Source organism: Aquila chrysaetos, chromosome 7 (genome assembly GCF_900496995.4).
Source record: "Aquila chrysaetos chrysaetos chromosome 7, bAquChr1.4, whole genome shotgun sequence".
In the NCBI taxonomy this organism is placed as follows: Eukaryota; Metazoa; Chordata; class Aves; order Accipitriformes; family Accipitridae; genus Aquila; species Aquila chrysaetos.
In genome coordinates, this window is record NC_044010.1 from 19,603,919 (window position 1) to 19,622,728 (window position 18,810).

An 18,810-nucleotide genomic window follows, 5' to 3' on the forward strand; every position below is an offset into this window, starting at 1 on the left:
AGTGTTTTTGTCAATATTTGATTTAAATGCTTGTCCCTTTAACAGATTTCTTTGCCAGAAAATTGCTTGCAAGAAAAAACCCAAATAAACCAGACAGCTTTGTCTTGACTGACTTAATTTTGACAGTAATCTTAAATTGATGAGAGAAAGAAAAGTTAGAGAAAGGGAGACTTGGAGTAATGCGATTAGTGTGTTCTATTACTTTTTCTTTCCAGTGTAACCAGTTTGCAGTTTAGGAAGGAGAACAGCCTGGCAGAAGGCACACGCTGTCCGTTCTTTCAGAGACTTTCAAGGTTTATACTCAATTCACTGGTTAGGAAATAAATTCAGTGACTGCAAGCGCCTTGACAGATATGCTTGATTTCTTGGTTATTTGGGGTGGTAGGAATAGAGTATGGTGAAGTTTTTCAGTGGCAGGTGAGTTCTGGAAAGATCTCCTTTTTTCCATGCCTCTTCCCGCACCCATTTGGGTGGAGGGTCCATTTGAGAAGGTACTCCTGGCTTAGGGGAAGCTGAAGTGTTGAACCACTTCTGATCCCTTTTCTTCCTTGCTGTTTCTCCTGAGCTTTGTTAGGCAGGGCTGTGCAGTAGCAAGAGTAGGACCCTAATGAAGAAGCTGCATTTGCTTCTTCATTCCTTGCCTTCTATTTCTGAGGCTATTAAAGAGGGGAATGTTTTATCTGGTTTCTAAAACCTACCAGGTTGAATGAGACAATTCCAGAATAAAGCTCTTAACAGTGCTGTTCTATCCCAAATATTTGGGTTTTTGTCTAAATCTTCTTTGAAGTAAACTGTCAGACAAGGAACTCTGAATTCTGGTCCTGGGTTCTACAGCAGTTTGCATTACCTTACTGGAAAGTGTTCTGCTGTGGTCCCTTGTATTAAAAAACAAACATACAAAAACATTGCCTCTAGACTCTATGCTTCTCTCTCAAACCAATATGACCTGTAGAAAGAGAATGGTAATAGTTGCCATGTGGTTTCCCCTGTGTGTGTGGGGAAGGCGGGGGTGGTGATGTGATTTTTATTTACTTTTGTAAATGGGCTTAATCTATATCATCCATTGGCAAAAGATCATCAGAACTGTGTATTCTCTCCTGGGTGCTAAACTCAGGATCAGATACAGTTTGTGGAAGAAAAGTACACACCTAAGGTGTACAGGGAAAGGCATTTTCAGCTGATAGTAAAGCTTCACTTCTCTGTTTCTGTAGCAGCTTAAATTTGTCATCCTTTTCTGAACCCCCTTAAGAGAAAAGAAGTATTATCTTATAGCAGGATTTTATCAGTGACTTGAATGCAGGAACTGTCTTTGAAACTGAACTGCATTTATGAAATAAAACCTAAGACCAGGTTTTCTTATAGCAGCAATATGACCTGAGTATAAAGTTTTGGAGAGATTAACTTTAATTGGTTCAGATTCTTTTGTATTCTTGTAAATTTGTAGTGCTTTCTCTGATACTCTGTTTTTGCAAAAGTAAAAATGTAAACTTTTCTTTGTCTACAGTGTATATTATACTAAAAAAAACCAACCTCTTAGTGTACAAGCAGTCGTTTTCCTTCCCTGTGCCCTCTTAGAACAACTGAGGGAGGGGAATACTTTGATATTTAATTTCTAATAAATTTCATGTAGTGGAAAACCTTGGTTATGTTATAGCAGTATAACTAACATAAACTTCCTAGAGAGTCTTTAAGACCTAATCCTGTCATGCTTTTAGGTTTTGGGTGGAACATACTTTCACATAAGGTGCATGTTATTGAGGTGAAGTGGTGTTTCCACTTGTGTTCTTGTAGCTTTTACTAGATTTGGATAATCTTGTCTCAGAAATGAATAAATATGAAGCTAATGAAATACTATAAATTACAAAATATTGAGATAATAGCTTATTGCCCTTATATAAGAAGTCACTGACATTTCCATATTTATATTAAAGCTAGTCCACTCTCTCATTATGTTAGCTGTTGTTGGTTTGATGGCCAATTTAATTTCATCGTTGTATTAAAAGCCACATATACCACCGATCATTCCAAGTGCTTTCAAACTATTAAAGTAACGAAATAATAATACAGTTTCAGAGCAGTTTATTGGCTTGCATATATTCATCAGTTATCTAGATATCACATCCTCATTTTCCTCTCCCCAACTTGAGTATAAATGGCAAACCACTATATAACAAATTTCCTGAACCACAAAAACATTAGTCTTAATTCTTTATTATTTAAAAAAAAAAAAGTCAGCACATGCTGAAAATATCTGAAAAATAAGGAATTATCATCAAGATGGTATGGCTTACTTTTATTTCTAATATTGACCCTGTATCATCATCAGTGGAAACAGAAGCAGATGGCATAGGGGAACACATCATAATTGAATACAATGCTCAGGCGTGGAATTAAAGTGTGCTTTAGATGCAGGAACTGAAAGCTAACGGACTGGACGCTGGGCAGAGAAATTGTCTGATCTTGTATGTAGCTATCTTTTGAATTATTTTCCCACACTGTTCTGAAGATCTGTGTATGTGTACACTGGAAGAAGAGGTAGCCAAATGAAGCTGATGTGAAGGTGAAGGTAGGCAAACAGAAAGAAAGAAGGGGGATATTCGTAAACATGAATTTTAAACATGGTGTTTTGTGGCCTGTTACTACACAGTTTCATCTGTCATAACAGCACATCCACATTAAGCTCCATTTTACACAGGGACTTATGTTTTATCTAAATTGGTATTTGTGACTAAACGTTTAAAGTTGTCAGACTTGCAAAACTTTATTGGTATAGATAATTTTAAGAAAAAATGTCTGGCTTCTGTTCGTAAAAAGCCAACAAATTTCACTGAGTCACAGTAGGTTGGAAGTTGCTTGAACGTAAGTGCAGAGTTTTCCTTTAAAAGCCCTGAAACATCCAGGAGGGGTTGGCAGATGTGCTGTAGGTGATATGGAAGACCCATGCTAGGCTCTCCCAAGGCAGAATAGTGGGATACCCAAGAGTCTCAAAAATTTTCAATGTGTCTGAAAATCGAACCTGCTGAATCTCACTTGTCCTGCATTGGAAGCACCATTAAATTAAAAGAAACCTATTTCAGCTTCTGAATTGCTCCAATGTGTTTACTGCCTCTTGTGTATGGCACTAGACTGCCCTCAGAGTGATGATTTCTCCTTAACTGTAACAAACTACTTTTGAGAGTCTTAAACATCATCAAAGCAGACCTGTAAACACTGTACTTGGTTTTATCCTACAGTTTACTCCACATTTCATAAATTCCCTATACTCTAGTGGGACAGATGTGGAACACGTTGTCACTTTGATACTAATGTTCTTGTGAGATTTAGGTCCTGCTGTGTCTTCCAGCAGTCCAGCACTTTGAAAATTGGAATTCACCTTTGCACACCAGTTTTTACATATGTTCAAAGACAGCCATTGTTTGCTCTATGTTTGCTCTTATTACAGCTATGTTTCAGTTTTTGTAGTGATTTTTATTCAAATCTTGTTGTTTGAAGTTTGTTACTTCAAAATTGATGACTTCAGCAGCATTGATCCCTTAAACCTCAGGTTACCAGGACATGTTTTCACTACCTTGGGTGGACTCATCTATGAAATCCACCACACTAATTACGGCAGTTTCAGATGCTAGACCTCAAGTGTGCTAAACATTTCAGACAAATGTTGAAAATACACCCAACATCCCTAGAATGGAAAATGCAAAGAAAACATGCATACATAATCTTCACATACAAAAGCTGAGCAGTTTAGGTTAAGCTCTTCACTTTTTGTTGTTTTACAACTGTGCTTATATGAATTGTATATCTGTGCCATGTACATTTTTAGAGTCAATTGACTTTTTAATGTCAAATTTTGAAGGACGTTTTTATTCTGTCTTTCTGACACTTGCTTATTTGTGTGAGACCATTTATTTACATGTATTTATACCGATATTTTGCTTGGAAGCCAGAATCATGTGACATTCTGTCATGGTTTAACCCCAGCCACCAACTAAGCACCACACAGCCACTCACTCACTTCCCCTACCCCCATCCAGTGGGATGGGGGAGAGAATTGGGAGAAGAAATAAAACTCGTGGTTTCAGATAAGAACGGTTTAATAGAACAGAAGAAACTAATAATGATAACACTAATAAAATGACAGCAGTAATAGTAAAAGAATTGGAATACACAAGTGATGCACAATGCAATTGCTCACTACCCACTGATAGATGCCTAGTTAATCCCGGAGCAGCGATTCCCCCTGCCCCCACTCCCCCAGTTTCTATACTAGATGGGATGTCAAATGGTATGGAATATGCCGTTGGCCAGTTTGGGACAGCTGCCCTGGCTGTGTCCCCTCCCAGCTTCTTGTGCCCCTCCAGCTTTCTGACTGGCTGGGCATGAGAAGCTGAAAAATCCTTGACTTGTTGCTAAGTAGTGTTTAGACTAACTGAAAACATCAGTGTTATCAACATTCTTCTCATACTGAACCCAAAACATAACACTATACCAGCTACTAGGAAGACAATTAACTCCATCCCAGCTGAAACCAGGACACATTCAAAGTTCATCAAGGGTTTTGAGTTTTTACATATTATTGTGTGAATGTATTTACCACTAGAGGAGGGAAAAAAACCCAGAACTGTTCAGGTGAGCTATATCTAGTGTTCATGGAGGGGAATTCTGCATGACTAACTTTGAATTTTCCAGAATCTTGTGTTAGAAATTTCCAGTGGGTATGCCAACTTGGAAGCTATGGGGAAGTAGGGAAAAAAAGACTTTTTCATACAGAGTTCTAAATAGGTTAGCTGTTGTAATAGACTTCCTCCTGTACACAAAACCAAAAAAGAAATAGTCACGTTGCCCATGTATTATGCAGTTTGATAGTAAAATCCTACTCTGTCTTATGTTTGACAGAGATGTTTAATGTAGATGGTGGCAAGTTCTCTTCATCTGTTTTTTGTCTTTGCTTTTCTGTCCTAAATTTGTTCAGTGTAAATGTAATTCTTTTGATATGTAGATTTCTTTCTTCTTAACTTAGTTTTGGCTGTTTCTTAACAGTTCAAACGCAAACTGAGGAGGATGTATTATTTTGTCTAGGAAACTTGGATTTCCTTTCCCCCTGCTGCACTTGTCCTCTTGTTGGAGTGTTTTCTGTAGTGACCAGCATTGCTTCTCCTCCCTGACAATTTTACATAGCTCATGCTGCTTTTTGTTTAAAAGATGACTTAAATCACAAAGCTGAAGAAAGCCAAGTGTAAGCTGTAATGTGGGTACATAACTGTAATATGAAAACATATTGGGGACAAAGGGCTGTTTGGTACATACTATGCGTATTAAATGCCTACTGCAGAACTTCTGTGTACATACCTGATTGTTTATTACATATGATGACTAAGTTTAACTATGATTTTTCTAGCAAACTTATCTGTATTCTCCATTATGTTCTTAAAAGCCGGCAAGATGTATTCTCTGTTATATGTTCTTAGAAGCCAGCAAAAGTGAAAAAAACTGATAATAGAATCAAAAATACAGTGACTGTTTTTACCTAGGATTTTCTTTAACTAAAGCTAAAATGAGTGTAAAACAAACAGGTTAGTTGTGATTAGAGGCTAAACTTTTGCCAGTTTGCTTGGTCTACTTGACAAATGCATTTCATGCTATAGTAGTATGCATTTTTAAAGCTCTATTTAACGGGGGCTGTAGCATTTATATCAAATGGTATGACGTGCCTCCTCATATACCTTAAGGAAAGAACAGGGACATACCTCTTAAAAAAGAAGTAGGTAAATCCCAAGGCCAGTTTGAAGAAGCCTATTGAATGAACATCATGATTTTTATATATGTTGTTTAGATAAGATTGTTGAGTTAATTAGTGTAAACTCAGCTATAAAAAGTTGATGAACTAAGTGGTAGCTAGCTTAGACTATGCATCATAACTTTTAAGAATTAGTTTGAAATGAGTAAAAGCATATTTGGAGCAAAAGTACAGTATCTGCCAAAAAGAGTCTTGGGTACTTTGTCAAAAGGGCTGTGCAATGACTATATTCAATATTCTTTATGCATATATAACCTGTAGCAGCAGATGCAGAGTATATATGGCAGCTACTTTTTATATCTGAACACTGCAGAGAATGGACCACAAGTAATAATAGTTTGGGGTGAGTGGAGCAAGAGTTGTTTATCCGTCTTTCAGTTTTATGTGTGTGCTTTATATTATTACTCTTTTTATTACAACTTTTAATTATTTGTAATTAATTGTTTGAAGAAATGCCAAAGCAAATATGGGAATAAAAGCTGTTGAACTGTTTCCGTTAGTTATTTTTTTTTCAGTCTTGGGCTGAATTGCTATTTGGTTTGAGGTGCTGTTCAACTTCTTGCAGTGTTTTTTGCCGCAGCTAAGCATGATGACATAGGAGTTCTGTATCAAGAAACTTTAGAAAATATTATCTGAAGTCTTTCTACTTATAACTTATTAATCAACTTTTTACAATATTAGGAGAGAGGAATAAGAAGTTGATTGAGAATAGAGCTTGGTAATTAAGGAAAGGAAAGCTTCAGTAAATGAGATTCACATAAAATTAAGAAAAGGCTTAAAGCAAGCATAGCAAACAAGAATTGAAATTGTTAGGGATCACTTGATAGAGGTCTAAGGAAACTATGTTGATTATGCTCTTGTAAACCAGAGAAGAACAGGATTCAACTTCACCAGCTTTGGTGTTGTAATGATTCCTTTTTTGTGTTAGCTATGTTCCCCTTGACTATGCTTTCTCTGTGCACAGCTCATGATGGTCAAAAATGACAGCAACACATGAGCAAAATTGAGGTTTCTGCTGTTGTGGTGAGGTTCATCCAGTTACAACCATGGCTGGATATATTTGGAAAATCTTCCTTAAGAACACCTACACTGTGAAGAAGGCAACAAATAAATTTTCTGAATACTTGTTTAAAATAAGTGCTCCCCCCCACTTTTAGAAATTTTCTGACATTTGCATAGTTAAATTGTATGACACATTGTTGATATCCTTTTCTTTAGAACATGGGAGGTTGTATCTTCACATAATAAAACTGAAAGTTAAGTTTTAAAATTAAAATGAAATCCCAAAATAAGAGTGTTAAGTGTGTAAACCCAAGCCTTGCAGAAAGTGGTAGATCAGTACCACCTGTTTATGGTTCTACATTGTTACTATTATATGACAAATACAGGTATGCCTCTGCTTCTTGAACGTTTTAGTTGCAGCTTTTAGAATTCTGGCCATGAAAGTTGGTAGGAGCTTATACAAGTTCTGTAGCAGTCTCTCAGTTCCTGAAAAGTCTAACCAATAAACTTAACCTGATAGATGCTTTGAATAAAAGCAAAACTAGTACTTTAACCAGTTTTTCAGAAGTCATTTTGTTTATCAAGTGCACTGATGCCTTGGAACTGAGGGAAAATATGGTCAATTTGAGATGAGTGACTACAGAACAACAGAAGTTCTTATGTGATGTCAGATGAATGGGACGCAGAGCTATGGTTAATTAACATGTGCAACATAACTGTACAAGTGTGGGTTAAAGTGAAATAACTGGCTGCTTATGTAAATATGTTTCTAATATCTTTAAGTGTTTTTCATTGCTTAATGGATTAAATTAAAGAGTATGCTTGACTGCTTTTTGTATTTCATAATAAATATAGTTCCCCCCCCAGTGTCATCTTTGGATTAAACCAGTACTACATCTAATTAAATAATATTCTTAATTTAGGTTAATTACCTCATATTTCTTAAATTAAAATGTGCGCATCCCTCATAAGCCCATGTAATATAAATTACGCTAGAATATTAGAGAAAAAGGAATGCTAACATGAATAGCTAGCTGTGGTTATTATATGCAGTAATTATCTTATTTCTGTGATGGGTAAATTGGGACAGACTAATAAAACAAGCACTAGCATCATCAGAAGTGTGATATCAGAAAGAGGAGATAAAATAATAAAAATTAAGAGTAACCTGCAACTTGTCAATGCTATGAGGCAGGAGGATCTTCATAGTGTTGATATAATTTGCAGAAGTACCCTTTTGGCCGGCTTTGCTAGCACAGTTAACAGAAGAAATTTTCCATGCAACTCTACAGTGTTTTCAATAACTTTTTCTTAGCTTTTTCTGATTAGGTGTTTAGTCTCAATTACTCCTTCTTCCAAAACCTGGTTTGAGTTCTCAGAGTTATTACAATATACACTGAGAGACACAGCAATTGTACTCCCTTGCTTTACCAGCTTCCGTTAACTTACTGTGCATACATATTTTCACTTTACTTTCTCCTGTGGTTGCGTTAAGGATACAGGCAATCTATCAAAGTAATGAAAGATGCTTGCCACAGCTGAAAAGGCAATTCTTTGATAATTGTCTTCTTCCAGACTACTTGTTAGGAAATGAGAGCAAAGAAAAGTCACTTTTTTTTAATAAAAAAGGGAAGGAAAAAAAAAAAAGTTCAACCCACCCCCCCCCTTCATTTGAGGCTTCTTATGATGTTCACACCTCTTCTTACCACAAAAAAAAAAAGCCCCCCAAAACCAACAGTCAAACAACAACAAAAAAAGCATCAACTTCTTAGTAACAGCAGAATGAAGAATTTCAGGACTTCACTCACTCATACATTTCTGGGTTTTAAATTTGCAAACCTTCTGTCTTATTGTTTTAATGGCAGCCAAAATACCAAGCAAAACCAGAGCGCTGCTGTTTGTTCTGCCCTGAGGAAGGGGGGAGGTGGGGTGGGGTGAGAGGGATAGAACAAGGTTCTTTCTGTGTATCAGGAAGAAAGGCCTGACAGCAGTTGGCTTCATAGGATAACTGCTTTAATTAGATAGAATAAGAGGAGGAATACTCATAGTGAGCAAGTCACCTTCAAATCCTGGGCACCCTGCATTAGTGTGGCATCAGACAGTGCCCTGGTAGATTTTCACATGGCATCCTGTGTGGGACCAGATTCTGTCCTTAGAGAGAAGCTCTCTGTTTTGGTTATTCAAGCTAGTATATAATTCCCTTACAGGAAAACAACTCTACTCCTAAAGCATGTTCTCGTGAGAATTTCTTGCTGCACTTTTAGACAAAGGCAAGGCCATGTGGGTGGTATAGTCACCGGTACCAAGGGGGAGCTGCCTGCAGGTCCCTCTGTTAATGCTGAGATGGCTGAGGTTGTCCTGCAGCCAGGGGACATGTGCAGCACAGCATGGACCTGTTTTCCCTAGCTCCTAAATGTGCAACACTCTCCCAGTCAACGCTACTACCTTCTACTCCTTAATTCTCATACCCTTTCCCAAGGGTATTTGATAAGTTACAGATTACATTAATTACTTAGTAGAGCAGAGATGGCCTGTTCAAGATCACCAATTTCTTAAAGGCAATGTCTTCTGCAAGGTCCTGGTACAACATTATCCTAGTAATTATTTCAATTTTGCTTTTGCTGTGTAAAATCATAATACTCTAAAAGAGTTCCTAGGTTGGTTGAGTTTGGTCACTCTTTCTGGTGAATTTTTACAAGCTTTTTGAAGGAATTGAAAAGAATGGTCTTTTTTAATCTCTTGTTATAAAATAGAGGAAACTAAATACAGAAAGTGAAATAGATGATAATACTTTTTTTATCATTAGAATGATGAAGGCATCTGGAGAAACTGAAAAGCAGCAGAAGAAACCCAGCAATTTAAATTTTACTCTTTTGCCACCTTTTGACCTGAAAGCCATCCTGTGCTTCTTGTGTTGATCTGTGGTTCTGGTCTATTTTATATCGGTCAGGACTCAGTGTTAAAAGGAAGAGGGAATTAAGATATTAAAATTGGCTTACTAGATTGTTTGCCAAGTAAACAAATCACAGTTCTCATCTTGATGACATTATACTGCATGTCTATTTAAATTTATAAGAATGTGGTGGGGAAGTAGCAATGACAGGAGAAGTTAGGGCACCTAACAGTAATCCATTTTGGAAGGCTCTTTCTCCTATTACTTACATGAAGCTTACATATATATCCTCACCTTTCAGCTCCTGCTTGTGAACATCACTTCTGTGTCTGACATGTCTGGTTTGCTATCCCTTTGCAAATCATCTCTGTGAACAGGGTCATCCTTCCTTGTCCTGACTTGCATTGTATATTTGCGTGTGTTCTCTAAATTAAATTTCTGAGTAGCGTACTATTTTATTCTCTGTTATGGTTTATATAGGAGGTGTTATAGAATTGTATGTGACTGCACGCATATGTTGTGGTTATTTTATAGGTGGTGATTCGTGCTCAAAATGGCGAACTCCTCTATCGTATTTCACCTTGGGCAAGATACGTAGTCCGTGATGAAGACAAAGTAAATTACGATTGGGTACACTGGAATCCACCACAGTCATATATAGTAAGGCTTAAATGTTATTTTCAAAAGGTGTATAAAACTGTGTATCATGTCATCTTGTATCCCTGCTTGGAAGAAGAAAAAAAAAAAAAAAAAAAAAAAAAAAAGGAGTTGTTCCACAAAAAGAGTAAAGTGGTTAAAATAGCTACCTAAGAAGTGATGGGTTTTAATTCATGGCTTTGACAGAAACAAGTGACTTCAACGATGGATGTTTTTGAGCTACTTTTTCAGTCTCCCATGGAGTATATAAAATATAGTTACCTGTTAAAATGGTATTTTAAACTTGGCTTCCCACATGCTACGCAAGCTCGATAACTATTCCAGGACTGGGTGGCCCTTCCTGGTACAGAGGAGAGCAGGGAATTATCAGAATTGGGTTTAAAAGTTAGCCACAAATACAAAGTTCAGTACTCCAATAATAAGTCAATGCTATATGAAGTCAGACTGAGTGATATTATTTCATACTATTAGGCTTTTTGATGTTTTCGCTAAAAACTGGTATGCAGTATTCTGTATTAGAGGTGCTGCAACCTCTGTTTTGAGTTAAATTTTAGCACCCACCTCAAATTATGAAGCATCTGCTTGACAGAGAAAGGGTAACTCACATGGAAAGTCTCTTTAAAAAATAAATTGTTAAATAATCTACAGTAACTTTTATTTAGGTGTATAGTTCATTTGAATTTAGTGATCTACACTGTATCTATGGCGCTGTGAGACACCTAGATCCTCTATAAGAGGGGGAATGGGAAGGTAATTGGAAATGCAATGACCTGTATGACGTAGAGTAAAAAGGAGGAGAGAACATTTAGGGTGCAGACAAGGCCTTACTGAGTTAAGTCAGAAAAAAAAAAAGTCCTCTTATGAATAGGAGAGGTGCCCAGTGGAAGTAAAATACAGACAACAAACCTCAGCCAGAACTTCTTGTTCTTCACATTGTCCCTTTAATTTCTGTTTATATATGTGTGGTTTTTTACTGGTTTTGTTCTAACTTTTCAAGTTCTCAAAATTTCACTTGAATATTAAACTAACAAATAGAATATAAAATCTTGTAACTTTTTTTTTAATTGGGAGAGGGAGGAAAAGAAAAAACTTTTTGGGGAAAATAGGTAGGTTTTCCTAAGTTTCTTCAGACAAGACTTTTGTTTTAAAAAGTAAAATCCTGATGAAGGAAGCTCTTCAAGTGTAAGGAAGAGGTTTTGTGATGAACTTCAGTTGCCTCTGTGTTCTTTAAATATTTTCACCCATCTAGAAATACTGTGTACTCACCTACAGACTTGAGGTTTGGGGTTTTTTTTTTAATCCTAAGTAACTGGAATGTAGATGATTCTGTGCTGTGGAATTGTGTTCTTTAGAACTAAAATATTTATAAATTTTAGCTTGGAGAAGGCAGAGCAACTTAAAATACAAATACCTGTGAAAAGCAGGTATGCTTAAAAAATAAAAACCTATCTTTCTGTTGTCTTTTATTTTCAAAAAGTTTCATAGTAATTCAGAAGAACTTTATAGTACAATGGCTGCTATAAGTTTGTACGCTTCAGCGTAATTTAAAAAGGATATACGAAAAGTGTTGAATCATGGATGTCCAGTTTCTTGTTCATGAAGAATGTTGATTTGAAATAGATATTTGCTTTAACAGTTTAGAATGCTTAATTACTTCTGAGATATTCTTGCTCTTAGAGGAAAAACAAACCAAACCAAACCTTAAATTGTTTTTCATCTTGTGCAAATAATGTGACTGTGACAACACTTCCGAGTTGTTGTATCCTAAAGATAACTTTTTTTCCTTACAGCATAAGCATCCTTCCCCCAAGAGATTAAAAAGCCTAAGAATCTATGAATCTCATGTGGGGATTGCTTCCCCAGAAGGGAAGGTAGCTTCTTACAAAAACTTCACATACAATGTACTACCTAGAATAAAGGATCTTGGTAAGTAATAAGAGATACTTACAGAGATAAAATTTTTATGTGCCTGTGCTCATATTAGAAAAGATAATTATCAAGCGTATATAGGTTTTCTGTGTTTTCAGATTACACGTACTATAAAAATAGATTCTTAGGGCAGCAAGAATTATAAACAAGTAAAACCTATGGAAAAGAAACATAGACTGAAATACGATATGTGAATCAAAATCTGTTCCACAGACTAAGTAAAATGTGATTGCAAACGCCTACATAAATGTTGCAGGGCAACTTGCTTTCTGCATGGTTTGCTTTCCACTCAAAAAAGGACCTGTTTTTGTGAGATAGTCTTTAGAAAATACTGTGTTCTTAATTGGTTCTACTAATGTATATCTTGATTCTAAGGAAAGACAAAGTATCTGGATAGAAAGGATTGTCCTTTCTGTTTGTCAGAATAAGCGTGCTAATTTTTTTATCCCTGAACAGTTGCTATGAAGTATCAGAAGATGGAAATGTTAAATGTGAGAAATCCTCTTTGAGAAAAGATCTTCTAGTATATTGGAGGGATGTATGAAAGAAACAGCTGGCATGATTATCTCAGGATGCATAGCAAACCTGTTCACCTCAGTTTCTATTTGATAATTATTTTTTCCCTGTGGTGTCTTGCACTGGTTCTATAATGGAGAATATTAGAACTTGGTGGCTTTTACTGCCCTGTGATGAAATAGGTTTTGTTACGCTCAGCTGTAAAATAACTGTGACATCCATGGCTGATAGCTCTGTGGATGGTGGCTGTGCTTATGTGTAGTGTGGGTTTTTTTTAATCAGAGTGCCTGAAGAAGCCATACGTTTTTCTTGTAGGTTTACTTGTTGAGTCAGTGTTTCACAGAATGTGACTTTTGCCTTTCAATAAAGTTGAGCTTGCAGGGGAGATGAGGGAGTTTGCTCGTCTGGAGGCCCTCAACAAAAAGTATATCTGGATTCCACATTAGGTATCTGTGACTTTCTCTACTGCCAAAGTATTTCAGTCATTCCAGGAGATTAATATGTGTAACAGAATTAAGAAAGCTTTCTGCTTTACCTACAGATTTTTCTTTGGGGAGGAGAAATATCATGAAAAGGCTGATATACCACAAAATAAAAGCAATATCAAGTTTAGGTAGGGTATACAGAAATAACAGATAATGTTTGTTCTTAATTCCCACAGTGTTTATTTAAGGTAAGTAAGTCTCTTTTTTTAATGTATTTTTAGGGGATGTTAGATTTGGTTTTGGAATATCTTACTTGTTAGGACAAGCTTAAAGACATCAGTATGTAAGAAAGCTAAGATATTAATAGTTTGTAGAAATATGTGCATAACAAATAGCAAAATAAATAGCAAGCAAATTGAATGAGATTAATTTGATGCTATGTTGCCATTTATAAATAAAAGTGCTGTAAATAAGAATAAGTGCAACGAGCTTGAATTGTAAAACAGCAATGAATCTGACAAATTGCTGAGCTCATGCCAACTGTGTTCTAATAATAACTCTTTTATAGCTGTGAAATTTAAAAAGAACAATAAAAAAGAAACCGGTATCTTGTCTAAACTAAAGAATGAAGTGGAGACTTTGGTTAAACTAATAAAGAGAAGTGGTGGTGGTGGGAGTCTCAACGGACTATAGATTAAACCTGAAGGTTACTTTTTGCTAATAGTCATTACTTGCTAGCTATCTGGGGCATTTACTGATATTAAAGATAACTTTAGTTAAGATGTGTGGCGACTACTATGCCTTCACCATTAGTATGTTTTTTTCCCTTTAAATTTCCCTCCTTTAATACTGCACTAAACTATCTTAGTGATTCAAGAGACAGCATATCTCCTACCCTCCTGTACTACCTTCGTTCTTTGGTAAACTCAGAATGAAAAACACATTACTTCTGTGTTTTGTTTTTCTTGAAAGACTCTTGTAGAGGGGCAATAAAATCATTAAATTTGGAAGAAGAATGTTTTTGAAGTGGTGAAAAAAGATTCCACGGGGCGTAAGGTATAGTAGATGTAATCAGTGACTACCCCCAAATGCCCTGACTGCAAGTGTCAAAAGTGAAGCAGAAGTTCAGGACATGCACATTGGCGTAGTTAATATTCTGAAGTTAAATTAAGATTATATTTGCATAACACTTACTGCTTTCTAAATCTGAGAGGTTCAATACTCCTACTCATATGTAGATCACTTGACAAATTGACCGTTCCATTTTTAATGGAAGATCACGTAAGTATAAACTATTAGGTGGAATTACTTCTTGAGAGAGACTCAATTTTAGTTATTAATCATTAGAGTTAGAAGCAGCTAAAATGAGAGAAGCCTAGAATGGATATGTTACAGGTGTTGAATCATCTTTTAACAACCCTTAAGGCAGGGGCTTGTTTATTTTATTTCTTCTTTTTTATAGGATATAACTGTGTCCAGCTGATGGCTATTATGGAACATGCGTACTACGCCAGTTTTGGTTATCAGGTCACAAGCTTCTTTGCAGCATCAAGGTGAGTTTAAGTACTTAAGCATCTTTTTGGTTCTTTTACCTTACTCCCCATCCATTGAAATCAGTATGCTTGTATGTGTGTGTTTGCAAGTAAACGTTTAATGGAAAGAGAAAGTAGCGGCTTAGGTATTTGCTATAGCTTCCTCTTAAATCTGAAATCAATTGGGCATAGTGATCAGCTGTTCTGTGAAACACTTTGTATAGGATACAAACAAAAAGTTTGTAAGTAACTTTGGCTGTCATGGCATATTCCAGCTAATCCAGCTTCAGCAGTCTTTAAGGTTTTGTTGTGGAATTCTTGGAAGTAACAAACACAAGGTGTAAGTCATTCTTTTATGATAAACAGAACTGTACACTATTTGTTCATAATAAACTTGATTAAAATCATGGCTCTGTGTGTTCTGTAGGAACTTTTTTCCATGCTTGCAACAGACTGTACTTAGATTTGAGGCGTAGGGTGAAAATAGAAGGAAAATGTGTTCAGGTAATTGTTAAGAAAATTATGATAAGCCTGAACGTTGTGACTTTTTTTTTCCATCTTGGTGAAGCTCGAGTGACAACCAGGCTAAATTTAGATAGACAGGAAGTTTTAACGGGCTTAATTAGTTGAAAAAAATGTTTGTCAGACACAGGAGACAAATAGTGTAGTACCTAAAACAAATAACTAAGCAGGACAGCAGCAGATGCTGTATTTTGGGGACTTTCATGAATGTACATTTACTTTTGTAGTCATTATGGATTACTTTATTCCAGTAATACAAATATATTCTTGTCTCTTACAAAGTAAGGAAATGTTCAATATTAAATAGAAGCTTTAAGTTGTATAAGTTATCTTGTACACTGAATTTGATGTATTGACAGATTAAAAGGGAAGAATAAAACTTTGAAACTATTCCTGCAAAACGTTGCATGCATGTGTGATGTAATTTTTATAATTAAAAAATAGTTTTAATTGTCAGTTTGTAATCAATACCTACTACGTAAGAGGCTGAAAAAATAACCTGTATATGAGTGGAAGCTAGGTGATGAAGAACTGCTGGCTTTGATGCAGTTTTTCTGAGTAATGTTCAGTATTGTCAGCTTAAGTTCAGATTGTACCACTCATAACACATTGCATTTTCATGCTGATAGCCGTTATGGAACTCCAGATGATCTGAAAGAAATGATTGACGTTGCTCACTCAATGGGCATCACTGTTCTGCTGGATGTTGTGCACAGCCATGCATCAAAAAACTCTGAGGATGGTCTCAACAAATTTGATGGTACAGATTCTTGTTTCTTCCATTCTGGTCCTAAAGGAACTCATCAGCTCTGGGACAGCAGGCTCTTTGACTATGCAAAGTAAGTGTAAAATATCACTTCAGGTGTGTTAGTGGTAATTACTTCTTACCTGTTGTATTAAAACTACACTATTCTCCAAACTGGAAAAGTCATTGGGTTGTTCCAACAATTACAATATGCTGAGTTAAATTCCTTTATTTTGCTAAATACTTAAAATCTAAGATGAAATGGTAGTATTTAGGTTTTGTTATTCTTCTGTCTTCTGTGGCTGCATATGTACATGTTATATACCATGTTGTCGTGGTTTAACCCCAGCCAGCAACTAAGCACCACACAGCCACTCACTCACTTCCCCCCCCACCCAGTGGGATAGGGGAGAAAATCAGGAAAAGAAGTAAAACCCATGGTTTCAGATAAGAACGGTTTAATAGAACAGAAAAGAAGAAACTAGTAATGATAATGATAACACTAATAAAATGACAGCAATAATAATAAAAGGATTGTAATATACAAATGATGCACAGTGCAATTGCTCACCGCCCACCGATAGACGCCCAGTTAATCCCCGAGTGGCGATTCCCCCCCCCCCCACTCCCCCCAGTTTTATATACTAGATGTGACATCACATGGCATGGAATACCCCTTTAGCCAGTTTGGGTCAGCTGCCCTGCCTGTGTCCCCTCCCAACTTCTTGTGCCCCTCCAGCTTTCTCACTGGCTGGGCATCAGAAGCTGAAGAATCCTTGATTTTAGATTATAAATAAGAATAAACATTACTTAGCAACAACTGAAAACATCAGTGTTATCAACATTCTTCTCATACTGAACTCAAAACATAGCACTGTACCAGCTACTAGGAAGACAATTAACTCTATCCCAGCTGAAACCAGGACACATGTGCATTGTATGTATTTATCTATAATTATGTAGTTATATTTACTTTTATTTTAAAATAGATTCAAGCTTTTTTAATATATAGATACCTATTTAAATATTGCATAGGAATATGTATTATATATAATTAAATATTTTATATATTATAAAATAGAATTAGTTTTTTCATATGATATATATATATATAACATATTATATATGATATATTCTATTTACATATAGAAATACATAAAAGAATAAGAAAAGCTGAAGAAAACTTGCAAGCTCTGGAAATTTATTGTCAAACTGTCAGATTGTTGAAATGTAGAGAAGGTTTTGCCCCAGGACAACTAGCTCCATTCCAAAGAGCTTCCAGGGGTCAAACAACAGTTAATACAGAGCAGGGGTCATTTTCAGTAGGCAGTTTCAGGTACCCAGTTTGGGCACACTTAATTAGCTAGTATAAATATAGTGTGTGTCAAACCACGTGTTAATGCCAGATGATGATTAGCATTTAATATTCTTTACTTTATATTCTCTGAGGTATTGGGGGCAAGGGGATTTATCTCATATGCTGTATATTTCTGTGGTTTAAATGGAGAAATAGACACAGGCAGCCAGCTTATTTCAGTCTCTTTCTCCCATTTTTCCTATGTTTGCTCATCCCTGAACCACCTCGATTCCTCCCTTTTCTTGTCTTTGATTCTTCCCCTAAACGTCCCACAGTGTTTTGCACAACCCCAAAATCTCCTTAAAACATTTCTTAATAAATTCTGTACAGTGTCTTTCATGTCTTATTCTATGACAAATTTGCTTTTCCCCCCCTTGAGATGCATGTTAATTGTGTTTGCCCTTCTTATCAATTACAAAGTTCTGGTTTAACCCTTTCAAGGTTACGTTTGAGTGATTGCTTCGGTGGCTCCATCACTCAGCGACTGTAGAGTTCTGGTCTCTTGTTAATCTGTTAGTTGATAGGTTTTGCATGCTGCAAGTTCAGTTTACTATTTTTCCTCTGTTTCCCTCCCTCACTTGCATTGAATTGCCGTTGACTGGATCTGCTTAGATTGCAGATGTTCTTAAACCTTGGATCAGAATTAGGTATGTTCAGTTAGTTGCCAAAAAAGATTTTTCTTCTTGTACTCATAGGCTATACTCTTGAGGCTGACAGTTTCATAGCTTATGGGGGTACTGTTTAAGAAGGTCACTATTGCAGAAGTAATGTTACATAGCATAGGTCAACTCTTTAATGGAAACTCTTGCACAGTAACTCTCAATTTCAGTTAAACCAAGTGACCAATGTAGTAACTATGCACTGTGTTACTTAATAGGATGAGCTCTTCTTTATTTACTTTTTATTTGAGACAATTTAATTGATGAATTCAGGGGACCTTTTGAATGGAGATTTTAATTATTATAGCAAATGCATTTTAGTATGTCTAATCATAAAATTTTCCTGTTTGAGTTACTTCCTATTAATCTTTAAATTGATATTCAGATAAATTCTATTTCAGATAATCTTGAAGCTTTAATATCGATACAATGGTATTTCACACTTTATTTCATTTTATGCTTATGTATAATCAACAAGTGTGTGGTACCGACTTCTCTAGTGAGAAAATAAATTGAATGCAATTATGGACCTTTCTCTGTTCCAAGCAGAGGCAGGTTCTTCCTATTGGGAAAGAAAGTGGTGCTGGTATTGAGTGTTTTGGAAGGATTTGTAAATGAAAGAAACAGCAAGCTGCTTTGTAGGTAGCACTTGGCAACGTTAAGCATTTATTCAGAACTGAAGAACTTCTTACACGGGTCTGTTCAGTCAGTGCCTGTACTCATTGGGGAGGGACATGACTACATAATTACTTTTCATCTTATGTGATGGGAATAGATGC

At 36.1% G+C, this 18,810-nt stretch overlaps 1 protein-coding gene across 4 annotated transcripts in view; it reads left to right on the forward strand.

The window, feature by feature from the left end:
• GBE1 (1,4-alpha-glucan branching enzyme 1) overlaps positions 1-18,810 on the forward strand; it is a 175,821-nt gene that overhangs the window by 56,325 nt on the left and 100,686 nt on the right. For all 4 annotated transcript variants that reach the window (XR_003924175.2, XM_030019620.2, XM_030019621.2 and 1 more), the window contains exons 4-7: positions 10,224-10,349; positions 12,137-12,272; positions 14,679-14,769; positions 15,900-16,109. Coding sequence is in view for 3 of the 4 variants with exons in the window: in XM_030019620.2 (XP_029875480.1) it covers positions 10,224-10,349; positions 12,137-12,272; positions 14,679-14,769; positions 15,900-16,109 (563 nt within the window). In the remaining variant the exon portion in view is untranslated. The remainder of the gene's footprint in view (positions 1-10,223; positions 10,350-12,136; positions 12,273-14,678; positions 14,770-15,899; positions 16,110-18,810) is intronic.